The sequence below is a fragment of the Hesperophylax consimilis genome, chromosome 18 (genome assembly GCF_061612785.1).
Source record: "Hesperophylax consimilis isolate HC1 chromosome 18, BYU_Hcon_1.0, whole genome shotgun sequence".
Classification (NCBI taxonomy): Eukaryota; Metazoa; Arthropoda; class Insecta; order Trichoptera; family Limnephilidae; genus Hesperophylax; species Hesperophylax consimilis.
In genome coordinates this window covers 9415585-9429827 of record NC_142853.1, presented here as the reverse complement: position 1 = coordinate 9429827, position 14243 = coordinate 9415585, and the positions used below count along the sequence as shown (strand labels likewise).

The 14243-nt window shown below is 32.6% G+C and overlaps 1 protein-coding gene across 1 annotated transcript in view; it reads left to right on the top strand.

The window, feature by feature from the left end:
* The window catches only part of LOC149415327 (uncharacterized), a 100094-nt gene that overhangs the window by 31710 nt on the left and 54141 nt on the right, over positions 1 to 14243 (top strand). Inside the window, exon 2 of the mRNA XM_089642294.1 lies at positions 2598 to 2728. Within this exon, the coding sequence (XP_089498420.1) occupies positions 2618 to 2728 (111 nt within the window). The 5' untranslated portion in view covers positions 2598 to 2617. The remainder of the gene's footprint in view (positions 1 to 2597; positions 2729 to 14243) is intronic.

Here is a 14243-nt window from a genome sequence, read left to right as displayed (position 1 = left end):
TCCTGGTAAATACGCCAAATAATTGAAGTAACACATCGTTTCAACTTAATTAGAAACAAAAAATAACTATTTGCTTTAGGGGAGATGAAAAAACTTGCACAACATACGTTATAAGTTTTTTAATTTGGGTTATTTAAATAATTGTGCATATTTAGATTGAATCGGAACTTTTCGGCAAACGTCCCTTCATACTAACAAAATCCAACATGGCGGCAAAATATGTGAAATTTTGAACTTTGACAAAAATTGGACTTTAATGCATCTTTTACCCTTTCCCCCGACGTAAAGGTTAGGCTAGGTTTGGTTAGATTAGGTTAGGTTAGGTTAGGTAGCCATTTTAGAAAAAAATTTCATTGGATAAATGTATGAAATAATATGCAACATAACCTTAAGAGAAACGATACACAAACTATTTGTTGTAGTTACTACCCGTCTACGTATACTACGTACGTACATACATTGTACACTATACAATGTATGTATGAATCACGTTACGTTAGATACCCACTCCGCCATTTTGGAATATTGACTTGGCGGGAAAACATAATATTAGATATTACCATTTACAAAAGATATTACCTTATCAAACATGTCCGTCCTAGCATGCAAGCTCTAGCATAATTCATCAATTTAATTGGTCGACTCTACGGTGTTCTATATTTGAAATAGCTTTCCAGTGTTGCATGCAATGAAAATTTCCTTGTTTATTCTAAGCTAAAACAAACCACCCACTCAAATGGGACCATGTAAAATGTTATGACTCCCCTCAGCTTCCCCTTACATAATTACAAAATTATAACACTGCCAAAAAGCGCCGATAGAAAACATATTTTTTGTATTCCATGTTTCCCTCGTTCGATTATTTTTCATTCCATATTTGAAAATATATATTTTTGAATTTAACCATGTTTTGGAAAATGTAACGTATATTTTCAGCTTGTTCATGAATGTTTATAGTTTGTTTTCCGAGTAGCTTAGTTATGACCCTAAAACATTGTTTTTGCTTGCCACATTTCCATAACTAAATATTAATGTAAGTGTCCACCTTTGTAGCAAATTTATGAGAGAAAATATTTCGCCTTCAGATTTGGGGCCAAACGGTGGGAAAATGAATTTGTATGAAGTTTTCATCTTCCATAATCCGCAGTAACCTTTGGCTTTCGTAATGAAATTTACACGAAAAAAACATTTTTTGATAAAATGATAAAAAGCTCACACTTTTGTTTGGAAATTGACTTCACAGAAAGACTGAAATTAAAGCAACAAAAACATCTGATTAATTACAAAAATCAACTACTTACGAAATAAATCACAAGAAAGCCAGGTAACATAATATGTTTTGTTTCTTCACAAGAAAAATCAATTCATTGTCTTTTTATAGTTCCCAACGCATTCGTTTTAGTTTCTTTCTATGTATATATTTGAAATTGAGACAGTATCTCAGTTTATAACCCAACAGACAATATGCAAAATCATAATACACCACACTTTTTAAATAAGCCCATCAATTCTAGGATTGAAACTAGCTTAGAAACTTCCAATTGAAACAAGATCAGACATAGTTTAGTAGATAGTTATCTAAAGAAATTTTTAACGTTAACCTAACTAACTAAATCTAGGACAGTCCTTATTTTGAATTGACCTAACCTAACGTATCAAGAGATCTAATTTCAAATCAAATTGAAATATTTGATCCCTGGAAAGAACTGACAGTGACCTAACCTAACATAACCAAGCATAACACAATCTTGAGCAGATATTATTTCCAATCCATAAAAATACTGGAACACTGGATTGAATGGACATTAATAAACCTAACCTCGTGTAAAATAGCCTAATCTAACCTTGGTCAAGTTAGGTTAATCCAGCAATATCCATAAAATTTCTGGATTTTACAATGGCAAAACAGACATTAACCTCCTCATTTAACGTAATCTAACACATGTTTAGGAACAGGTTATTCCGAATGAATTGGATCGCTGTACACAATATAACCTAACACAATCTTAGTCAGACATACTAACTACTTCATTACAAGAATGAATACACATTAATCTTACCTAACCTAACATAAGTATGGGAGAAAAAATTTATTTAGAAAACAATGAATTATTTGATCGCTGGAATGTAAAGAAATTATCCATAACAACAAAACTAGCCTAACATAATAAGTACCTGTTTGGCCGCTGGAATAATCAGACATTTTCCTAAAACCACATTAAACAACCTAACACAATCTCAAGCTGACGTTATTTCCAGATTCTAAAGGAATTGTTTCTGGACAGAACAGATATTGACCTAATCTCTTCTTACACAATCTGACACAGCCTTGAGAGATCTCGTCTCAAATCATAATGAAATATTTGATCTCTGGAAAGAATAGACATATACAGTGACTTAACTAAACCTAACACTATCTTTACCAGTTATTTCCAATCCGAAGACATTCTTTGGTTGCTGAAATAAACAAATTGGAAAATAAAGATGGGATTTAGAATGATAAAGACTAGAAGGTGACACCTAGCTCAGCCCTGGCCACTGAAAATGGCAGCGCCATTACTAGGTGGCTGTTACTGACAACTGATGTGCCGTTGCAGGTGAAGGGGGCCCCGGCCTGATGGAGGGGGACCAGGGGGCCCCCGTGCCCCCCCGGAGCCCCAGACAGACCCGGATGGGACCCGCCCCCTTCGCTTCCTTTGAAGACGTCTCGGATGAGGTGAGGGTTAAAGTATGTACCTGTATCTCTTTCTCTCTAAACTATCAATCACGCATTTCACCGCTTGTAATGGTAATGGTTTATATATATATATATTATATTTTGCTATTATTAATAGTAGGAAGGCACTGACACGTTTTTTACTAGGTATAAAACTTTGTAAACAAACGCCCGTAGTAGATGGGTGTCATCTGTTCAATTTTTCACGGGGTGCAACAAGCGCTTTCAATTGTAGAAAAGTGTACAATTTACAATATCTCACTAGCAGTGCCAGTAGACAGACAAGACAGTAGAAAGATGTCATTTGTACTCGTGTAATTTTTCACTGGGTGCAACAGATGCCTACAGCAGACAGGTGTCACTTTCATAATTTCTCACTAGGTGTATCTAGCAGATGCTTACATTAGAGTTGACTAATTTATCACCAGATGTATAGGTGTAACAGATGCCTACAACATACTTGTGCAATTTCTCATGCCTATAGTAAACAAAAGTGAATTGCGTAATAACTACTCACTGGGTGTAACAAATGCCTACAGTGGTGGTGTCACTTTTAACATTATTTCTTACTGGGCGTTATAGAAACTCACAGAAAGCATGTTTCACCATTGGCGGCTCGTGACTCTTGAGTGCTAAGGTTGAAAAATTCGAAATTTTTCATGTTGTTTAGCGCAAAATGACTTCTCGAAAATTCGGTATTATCTAAGAAGATTTTAAGTTTGGCAGTGCGCTGCACCGATTTTCTGAAAATCTTTATACAAAAATCGAATTTTAGAAAAAAAAAAGTTTTACAACTAAATCAATAATATAATTTTTTAATATATCGAAAATGTAGTAAATCGAAAAGTCACGAGCCGCTACTGTGCAACACAGGTCCAACAAACACTTTCATCCTTCACTATTACAATTTCTAATTAGGTTTAACACACACCAACAGTAGACAGGTATTTCTTGTATATTTTCTCACCAGGTCCACCTAACGCCCACAGTACATGGTAAATTTTCTCACTAGGTGCGACATACGCCTGTATTAGTAGACAAGACAGGTGTCACTTGTACAATTTATCACAAAGTGTAACAGATGCTTACCGTGGCCAAGTGTCATTTGTGCAATTTATCACTAGGTACAAAAGATTCATAAAGTAGACAGGTGTTATTTGCGCAATTTCTCTTTAGATACAACAAACGCATACCAAAATATAAGGGAAAGAATGTAATTTTCTCACTTGGTCAAACAAAACATTAGACATTTATAAATCGGTCACTATAAAAAACACTTAATTATGAAATCAGATGCCACTAAAAAAATTTATGAATGGTGTCCTTTAATAATAATAATAATAATAAGAATTTATTCCAGAATGTATGCAGGGGTAGTGCAATGCAATACATTCCATATTTGAAATAATATACATAATAAGTAATAAAAATAAAAATAAGGTTGGTAATAACATAGGTGATTCCGACAGGCATAAAAAAGCGGAATTTAAGTGAAAAAAGATATAGTATAAACACAAAAATGAGCATGAACAGCCGTTTATGGGGGATATTTGCTCATCTCCCGTCTCCAGAGGGCCATCATAGGGGACTCCATCCAGGCAACCATGGCAGTGATGATTTTGTTACTAGATTGTCGTAGTCTGCGCCATAAGCTTCCCATGTGATGGTGGAGAAGCGCTCTGAAAGAGTGTACCATAGTATACTCTTTCAGAGCGCTTGAAATAGTTAAATAGTTGGCGATATGCATTATTGTAAGCAACTTTTATCTTATGCCATTGGGATGAAGTGTAATCCACCCACAGCTCTGACGTATACAGCGAAGTGCAAAATGCATTGAAAAGTATCTTTTTCACGTTTGTACTGCAGAGATAAAAACGCCTTGACCGTATACCTGCTCTAACGGATATCGCTCTTCTTGGCCCCTCCATATCCTCGATGTCTTTCAGGTCGTCTGTGATAATATGTCCCAGGTATTTGACGCTACGACTAACATCCATTTTCCTTCCATCTAGCCATACTGAAGGTGTTAGCATGTTTTCGTTTTTGCATTTGAAAACCATAACTATTGATTTGGACGTATTATATACAAGGTTATAGTTTTTTTTCAAATAATTAGATCTTTTTTTATTATAGAAGTATAACAAAAAATACATATAAACTTTTATTTCAAAGAACAAAGTATATGTATTAACGGTTTATCGCCCTTTTTTATGAATTAAATGTTCTCCATCTTGTAACTCTCCCCTACAATTAAAAAAAGACGTTATGAGTTCAAACTCAAACTCAATAAATCTCTTTCCTATCATTTAACATGCTTTATAAATTTGTGTAATCCAGGAAATTTGTAGAAGTAGGGAGAAATCTCCAAAGGTTCATTCGCCGTGTAATTAATTTATCGCCACCTCTTAAAGGACTTATTAGATCTGGTGGCACTAATGGCTCAAAGGCAGTTTATGTACGAAGCCTGGAAGGTCCTCTGATGCCCTGGAAATTACCAACTCGCTGAAAGCATGCTTCCATTTAACTCGCTTACTAGTTTTAAATGTCCTGGAACTTGAAGTTGAAAATGGAATATGAAAATTCAACATTTTTGTCATATTTGGAGACAATAATTTTCATACGTGAATTTTATAGTGAATTTCGGCGACATAAATCAATAGTTAAAATAACGTATGGCACATTTCAACAAAGCCTTAAACACAAAATAAAAAATGTTATTCTAAAACAATTTGGTTTTTCATGATTGGAGATAAACGTGGAAGAGAAACAAGAGAGTTAAATAATTGACCGGTTGGTGGCTGAGTCGGCATCGCGTTTGGGTCCCACCCAGGCGTCGTGCGTTCAATTCTTTAGCTGGCTAAGTCCTCCATCACAACACAAGCAACATTTTTCGCTTACTGTGGTAGTAGTAGGAGATTTTCAAATATTGTCAGGTTATTCGTAACCGAAAAAGAAAAAAAAATGATTTGGCGTAATGTTGTCATTGATATATTATTTAAAATTCAGGAGGAATATTATAGAAATTTTAATAAATTTGGAATTTATTTCAGTGCCGAAATTCTGGAATAACTACCATACGTATTCCTCACTGCCCGAATACTTGTAGGGAAATAATTATACCAGTGTTATATAGTCAATGGACACCTTTAATTTATACTTGACAAATACAAAAGATTGAGACAGTTTAGTTATGTACGGTAAATATATAATGTATTAATACATAATTTTTACTATTCATATGTAAAAACCCCTAAAATGGGCGTTAATAAACTAATACATAAATAAATAATCGAAAATTTATGCCTAAAAGTTTTTGGCCTGAACATTTTCAGAATTAAAAACCTACTCCTGCTACAATTTAAAAAAACGTTCCCAGTCATCGTTATGTCATGTTAACCCGTCAAAAAATCACTTGCCTTTACGTAATTAATTACTAGATTTTTAATGAGAAGTACCAAACCAGAAAAATGGTTTCGTAAAACGATTAGGAAAAAATATTGTTAACTAATCGTGACTTAAAATTTCTAAATAAAAATCTCATAAAACTCTGTACCTACTAGCTGGGATAAGCTACTGAGTGGATACTAAGAATAAAAAAAATATTCGAGCTTGAAAATTTTTTTTTTATTCGTTAGTTATTATTTTGGCCATTTGAGTGAAATTACATGTGTTTATAAATGATGTAATTTCCCTCAAATGGCCAAAATAATAACTAATACATTTATTCGTTAGTTGTTATTTTGGCCATTTGAGGGAAATTACATGTGTTTTATAAATGATGAAAACTGAATAGGATTTGCAAACTAATCTGTAACATATGCATATTTTAATATTTAACATCAATGATTAGTTAATTTATCAACCTGTATTTAATTCTATACGTTTTTATCGAATTCAATCTTCACCTCCTTGGTAATCTTTTTAATATTTGAGGACAGTATACCCAGCCAAACTACATTTTTTTTATCAAAAGGTGTAGCAAATATCTAGTATGGATTTGTGCTACTTTATGCATTTGTTTTTTAATTTAAAAAAAACAGGCCATTAAATAATTAAATTTTCGTAATTTCAGAGGCAACTTTGGGATTATTTGTGTATTAATGATAATCATTAAAAAAAATCCATTCATTATACAAATTAAAGTAAAAATTTATATAAAAATTATTTTGATGGGCGTAAAATGTTTTTTTAAACTAAAAAAACCTTTAATTTTTTATATATTTTTTTTCATTATATTGACACAGTTCGTAGAGCAAGATCGTAAAAAAATTCTTGCTTATAAAATCATGTAAAATTAAATTTTGAATGGCCTGTGTATCCTAATTTCAAAGACAAATAAATAAAAAAGCACATTCCCGTACTAGATATATAATGTACATTTTGATTAATAATATAATAATGTAGTTTGAATCTGTATTTTGGCCTCAAATCCAAATATAAGTTTAGTGTGAAAATGGGCGCACTGTCGTCCCTCTTGGATTTCGTTTCTCTGCTCGTTCTTCTGGATAATTGTATTAAATGTGTTTCTTTTGCTTCTTCTTAAATGATGTTTAGCATCGCTTTAGGCTAAAGCTTTTAAAATTTCTAATTTTTCAACTGTTAATTCTTGGTGGTATTCCATCGTCGTAAGTATAATGGAACCAATTTAAACGTTATTCCAAATTGTTTATTATTTTTTTTAGTAATGGTATTGCAGTTTAAAATATTTATAACTGTTATTTACATGTAATATACATATTATTTATAATTTTTGTATACTGTTACTTACATGTTATAAACACTGTGGTCTTAACATAATATCTGTTTTTGTTTCGAGAAAAGACTTTCCAGGGTTTGAATTAATCGATGTTGTATCACTAATTTATTTCAGTGCACGAAAAACAACATTAATTTATGTGTTGCCATTGTTGTTTTTTTGATGTTTTCGTCTTTTATGTTGGGAATGGGAATGCTGTTTTCGTTTAATTTGCTAATTTGAATCTACTGTTTTTAAAATACTCTCATTTTATGATATTGTGCCAGTGTTTATATTAAATATGAATCACGTTGTTATTATAATGATTTTTTTCTTATATGCTTTCTACAAAATATTATTAAAACTTCAGACAAATGGTAACGAGGTATATTTTTATCATCAAATTATAATGTATAAATATCATTAGGTACTAAGTATTTGATTTTGCATGAGGTAACAAATGAAAAAAAACATGATAGCTTGATATCTTAAGGGTATTGTAGCCTATGATTTATGATGAAAATGACGCCGCAAGCCGAAAATGACATTTATCCACAGAGAAAAGATACTTATTTTTCATGAGAATCTGACATGTAAACAAATTTTCTGTCTTATGATTACGGTTAGTAAAGGATTCACTCTATTTCTAAATAGTATAAAACAAAGTCATTATCCGCGTCTGTCTTTTTGTGCGCTTAGTTCTTCTATATTATGCAACCGAGTTTGATAGGGTTTTCACTATCATTTAGAGAATTTCTTCCGGAAGGTTTATATAATAATGAATAAACCGGTCATTGACTGAGTTGGTATCATGCCCAGGCATCGTGAGTTCGATTCCTCGGCTGTATAGCTCCTCCATCAAGATACTAGCAAAAATTTCTGCTTATCTTGATTGTAGTAGGAGATTTCCAAATATAGCCGGGTTATTCGTAACCGTATATGTTTAATTTTTTAAAAATAACTTCTGAAAAAGAAAATTAACTTTTTTTTTACAATTTTACAAGATTACTTCACGCAACCATCAAACACCTCCCCGTAAGAAGGTTTTTCATAGTACATTAGGTCAAAAACCGTTTTCTTGATGAAATATTGATCAATGTAGCATATTAGGGATGAACTGAAAATTAACTTTCTTTTATAAACTCTGTTGAAATTTAATAACTTTGATTGATTTTTTCTACGCGTATAATAATCTATATTACCCAGGATAGTAGACCACCACAAGGTCAAACTGTCACCTCTGTATATTATGGCCCCAAATAAGGGAAAAACGAATATCCAATATTATAAAAAAGGAATATGTTACCAAGAAAGGTGTAATTATCAGTAAAACCGCCCATAAATTGGTTAGCGGAATAATGATATACGTTATGCACACCTAGTATGCACGTTTTATCCGACATTTTTTAATATCAGGAATTGTTTTGTAATAAAGGGTTGTGTGATTGCAATAGGCGAATCGACAGTGGACTGTAAAATATTAATTGTGAACTTTGAAGTTGACACAAATATGGTTGGAGATGGTGAACATGGAGTAAGGAAGTAATCCGACTTACTCCTTTGATGTTCTTCAAAAATGATGATGGTATGATTTCACTCACAGAACATATAATTTCACGCACAAGCTTTTATAACATCCAGGTTTGATACGAAACACACTGAGGGAACCGAATATGTTCACTGCACAGCCCTTCTACCCTGAGTCGATATTAATAACAGCATTGATAACAATAGATGTTCATCAAACAGGCTCCATCAACAGTCAATTTTATTGTTGTAAAATGTCACACACACAAGTGGGTAAAATCAGATAATGATAGGTACTTGTAGGTAAAAATAGGATGGGAAAAATACAAGGAAAATGTTAAAGGAATATTAATAGTTGCGTCAACATGTTGTGTCTTGTTTATTTTCAGTATCGTATCTGAAATGTTAAATATTGTGAGGGAAACCATTGCTCTTACATAATATGTATACAAATGTATGATCTGTATATTATCTGTAAAAGCCCTATGGGCGTTTAAATAAATAAATAAATAAGTAACATATATATCGTTATTCCACCACACAGGACATACATCCCTTTTCCACAAACTCTAATGTTTTAATTTTTTAAATTGATTTTCTTATACACTTCAATTAGATTTTTTTTTAAATATATACATATTCAGTCACTCCTTTTTCGTCCTTCCGGGGAATTATTGGTATAATCCCGACGATTTCCAATTATTATGAAAACGTAAAAAATATTGTCCTTGCAGAAGACATAATGATATCTACAGTTGCAGAATCTATAAATTAATAATTGATTCCATTAAGATATCGCCCGATATTAATATTGACTCCCGCATCAATACCCAGCTCTGCTCGAGTAAGTGTAATCAAATTTCAATAATAATTTCAAGTTGAAACGGGGTGGGTCGATCTATAAATGTGTGTTATATTCGCCAATACACAGCCTTGGCAAGGTCATAATTATTATTAGTGAAGATCCAAACCACTCTATTGTTGCGTAATATTATCAATAGAAGTCTCCGTGGGTCAGAGACATGATCAATTTTTCCGTACTTTTTCGTGAAATCGATCAACATTTTAATGTACCTAACGAATTCGAACGATTTTATTTTTGAATGGATAAATAATTTAAACAATCTAATGTTCGCGTCGGCGGCATTTATTTCCACTCAGGAGATATTTTCAATTTGTATGGATATTTCAAGCGACTATTTTTTGTTTACAATAATTTATTATCCTTTGTGCTAGGCATAAAAAACCTTGTCTTATAAATATTAGTTTATCACTAAAAAATAATAAGATCTAATATAAACTGGGGACAATCGATTTCTTTCAAATCGGTCAAGGTATATCACAGATCTACACGGAAAAAATTGTTAGAGTATTGCTGATTTATTAAAATTCTGTTAAAAACGAGACAGCAGGCCGTTTCTAAATAAAATTTGAATACTTTCAGAATAAATAGGAACACGTGTTCATGCACCTGCGTTTGCCCTGTTAATATATAATGATGAAATGCGAAAATATAATGATTTTTATGAACAGGTTAAATACAAACAAATATTAATATTGTGGTTTTTCGTCATGTTATTTATCAGGAAAAGAACACCTGTATATTCTGAATAGACTCATATTTTATCAGGAAAGGAATCGCCATCACGTTTTCAACATGATTTCAATAAATCAGCCAAACTCGTTTTTCTCCGTGTATGTGTGTCGTACGTAAGAACAATTTTTCCTTACTTCTGGTGAAAATGATAAAACATTTTTAAATGTCGAAATTCTTTCTTGTACAAATAAACAATTTCACTGTCTTGTCTGAGGCAGAGAAGTAGAACATGTTTATAAACTTTCTAGACAAGTACTTCTACTTCTTCTCTCCTCTATAGAAGTAGTCTCAGATTGCCTGAAAAGTGACCCTGTTGCTTTGGAGTGTGACTATTCGACAGGCTTTCCATCTTTTGTTGTCTTCGTTAAGATTTCCTGGTCGCATCAGCTGATATGTTAAAAAAGAATTCTCTTGCAGTGTTAATGATTTTATTAAAAATTTCTTCTCTCGTCTATATAAACCCTCAAAGTTAACATTAAAAAAATTAATGCCATAACACAAAGTTGTCGATTGTAATTATTTGAAATTTCATGCGCGAGTAAATTGTTTAAAAAATAAACCTTATCTAGTTTAAATAAATGTCAAAGTTGACTATAAAAATAAACTCCATCTAGTTATAATTGTCAAAGTTTACTGTAAAATCATGAATCTCAGCGTATTTTTGAGGCCTCTATTTTAAAATAAAAAATTAAAAGAAACACTTTCCAGCTGTGTCACATGATTTAAAAAAGTTGATTTAGGTCATGGTCAATATGCTAACGCAAAAAGTACTTAACTACACGGAGAAAAACGAGTATTGATAATTTATTAATAATCTATTTAAATTATTGATAATCCGGTTAAAAACGGAATAAACTTTTAGTAAAACTCTAATATATTGGAACACGTGTTCATGCACCTGATAATATCGTCGTCGCAGATGTCAAGGGAGTCAAGCCACAAAATCGTAAAGCCGAGAAAACGGCGGAGAAAGATTTTGCTGGTGATAAAAATGTAACATTTTATTTGTTAAATCTTTTTTTTAAAGACAGAACAGTGGATTTTTTAACATTGATACTTTGTAGGGTTATCTTTTTTTGGTTGAATAACTACAAAATTATGTGTGTTAATATATGTATTGACCACTGAATATTGAAAGAAACCGGAGGCAAGGATACCACATTGGTGTGATAGTCATAAGAATTATGTGTGTTAATATATGTATTGACCACTGAATATTGAAAGAAACCGGAGGCAAGGATACCACATTGGTGTGATAGTCACAAGAATTATGTGTGTTAATATATGTATTGACCACTGAATATTGAAAGAAACCGGAGGCAAGGATACCACATTGGTGTGATAGTCACAAGAATTATGTGTGTTAATATATGTATTGACCACTGAATATTGAAAGAAACCGGAGGCAAGGATACCACATTGGTGTGATAGTCATAAGAATTATGTGTGTTAATATATGTATTGACCACTGAATATTGAAAGAAACCGGAGGCAAGGATACCACATTGGTGTGATAGTCACAATAATTATGTGTGTTAATATATGTATTGACCACTGAATATTGAAAGAAGCCGGAGGCAAGGATACTACATTGGTGTGATAGTCACAAGAATTAGGGCTCTTATGCCTGCATCTTTGACGGTATTAAATTGCTTTTGTGTACTTAACTAATTTTCGCCAAATTGTGGCTTGGCTCCCTTCACATCTACGTTTATTTTTATTTTTTTAAATTTTTTTATTAACGACAATTATAATTACAAAGTTAAGTATATTATTCGCAGTCCTCCTCACTAGGTATTCCTGTTCCGAGGCGGACTGTAGGTTTTTGTATAGGTGAAGATCGTGATTTCCTTGTTAATTTCTACAAAAAAAAATTAAAAATAATTGTCTTCACATTTGTTCAGTTCATAATTTTATTGATTTCCTCATCTTCATGTTTACTTAGCCATAATTTGATTTCGTTTTTAAACTTTTGTGTCTCCGTTGTGTTTTTGAGTTCAATTGGGAGGGCATTATATAGTTTTGTAGCATGGGAATGATGATTTTTCTGGCCAAAAGACGTATTTAATTTTGGGATGTTCAGTAGTTTTGAGGATTTCTTCCTTGTAATATAGTTGTGTTGGTCAGCAGGGTACTCATATTTTTCTGTAAATTTGATTAGTGCATTTTTTGAGTATAGTTTTATAATACTGAACACTTTAAAATTTTTAAAAATGTCTTTTGACGGAGTTCTTAAGGGTACTTTATATAATGACTTTTCTGAAATGAAAGAAAATGTAATGATCTTATAATGAAATCTTCTTATGATGAAAGTTCTGATCTTGTAGAACATTTCTGTCATAGAAAACTGTTGTATCTCCGGGTTTTCTCCGAAAATCTCTTATTGAATAAAACTCTAGCTAAACATAACACTTGAACTTTAATGTGATGATGGTCTCTGACATCTTCATTAGCAGGCGGTTGGAACAAACTGGAACTCAACCATCAGTTTTCATATTTACTATACACGCCGTCTATACAATACGCTATTTGGTGCCATCTATGAGTGAGATCTTACACTAATATAAAGGATATTATATAAAATTTCCTGACCGTCAAGAATTTACGGATAAATAATTTTTAGTTTGCTTGGATTAGCAGACTACAGAGTGATGTCAAAGGCCATTTTTTAGTTGACTATTTTATTATCAATATTGATTGTCAATGGTTCAACAGCTATCAGTCTTTGATTCCATTAACAATTGCTAATTGATCGTTAACCGAGGAAAATAATAAAGATTAACAATTGAGACTACCCATTGACATGGGAAATGACTTATACTTTTATTGATCGCACAGACTCGTTTCGTCATGGTTCGTTCAAATGCTTTATCTATATCGCGCTCTTGAATTCAGTTCCATCGTGGAATGAAATTTGTTTTACTTATCATATGTATTATGTGGCGATTGTCCAGAGTTATGGAAAGAAAAAACATCCTAAGATTATCACTGTAATCGCAAACGTAGGCCATTCGTAGACGGAGATACTTACAATCGACTCGAGTTTTGTGCGCGTAGCATACACATCGTCCGTGAGTATACGCCATACTATTTTGCTAGTGTTCTTACACGCCGCGACGCGGTTTAACATCGGTGACGTCGCTACTGACAGTACTGGTAGTACGCTACGCAAGTTGCGTTCGTATCTAGTAATAGTTTGACAGAAATGACACCTGCACATGATTTTAATGTTAAATTCGTTCTGGAGGTGTGAAAATATCCATGTTTATATAACTATAATTTACCGAAATACGTTAGAATAAAATTTGACATAATTTTCATGTAGTTCCTTGGTAGCGACGAATGTCATATAATTTATAGTTAACATTTTTTTGTTGTGTGCGTGAATCCAAAATCTTCTTTTATATCGTTTTTACGCTTGTGAAATTAAAGAAGAACTTCTTGTCGTCGTAGAGTCACATGGTATCATATTAATTCCACGGCTGCACGGCAGCTTTAAAGAGTAGCATATCGGTAGGCTACTTGTGGTTGCGTCTCAGTCACGTACTTTGTAAGTATCTTTGTGTACGAAAGGCCTTAGGATATGCTTTGACGTTCACAAAGCAACCGTTGCAAAGTATCGTCGGGTCAATTGAAGCTCGGTCAATCGAACTTCAATGCACATTGTC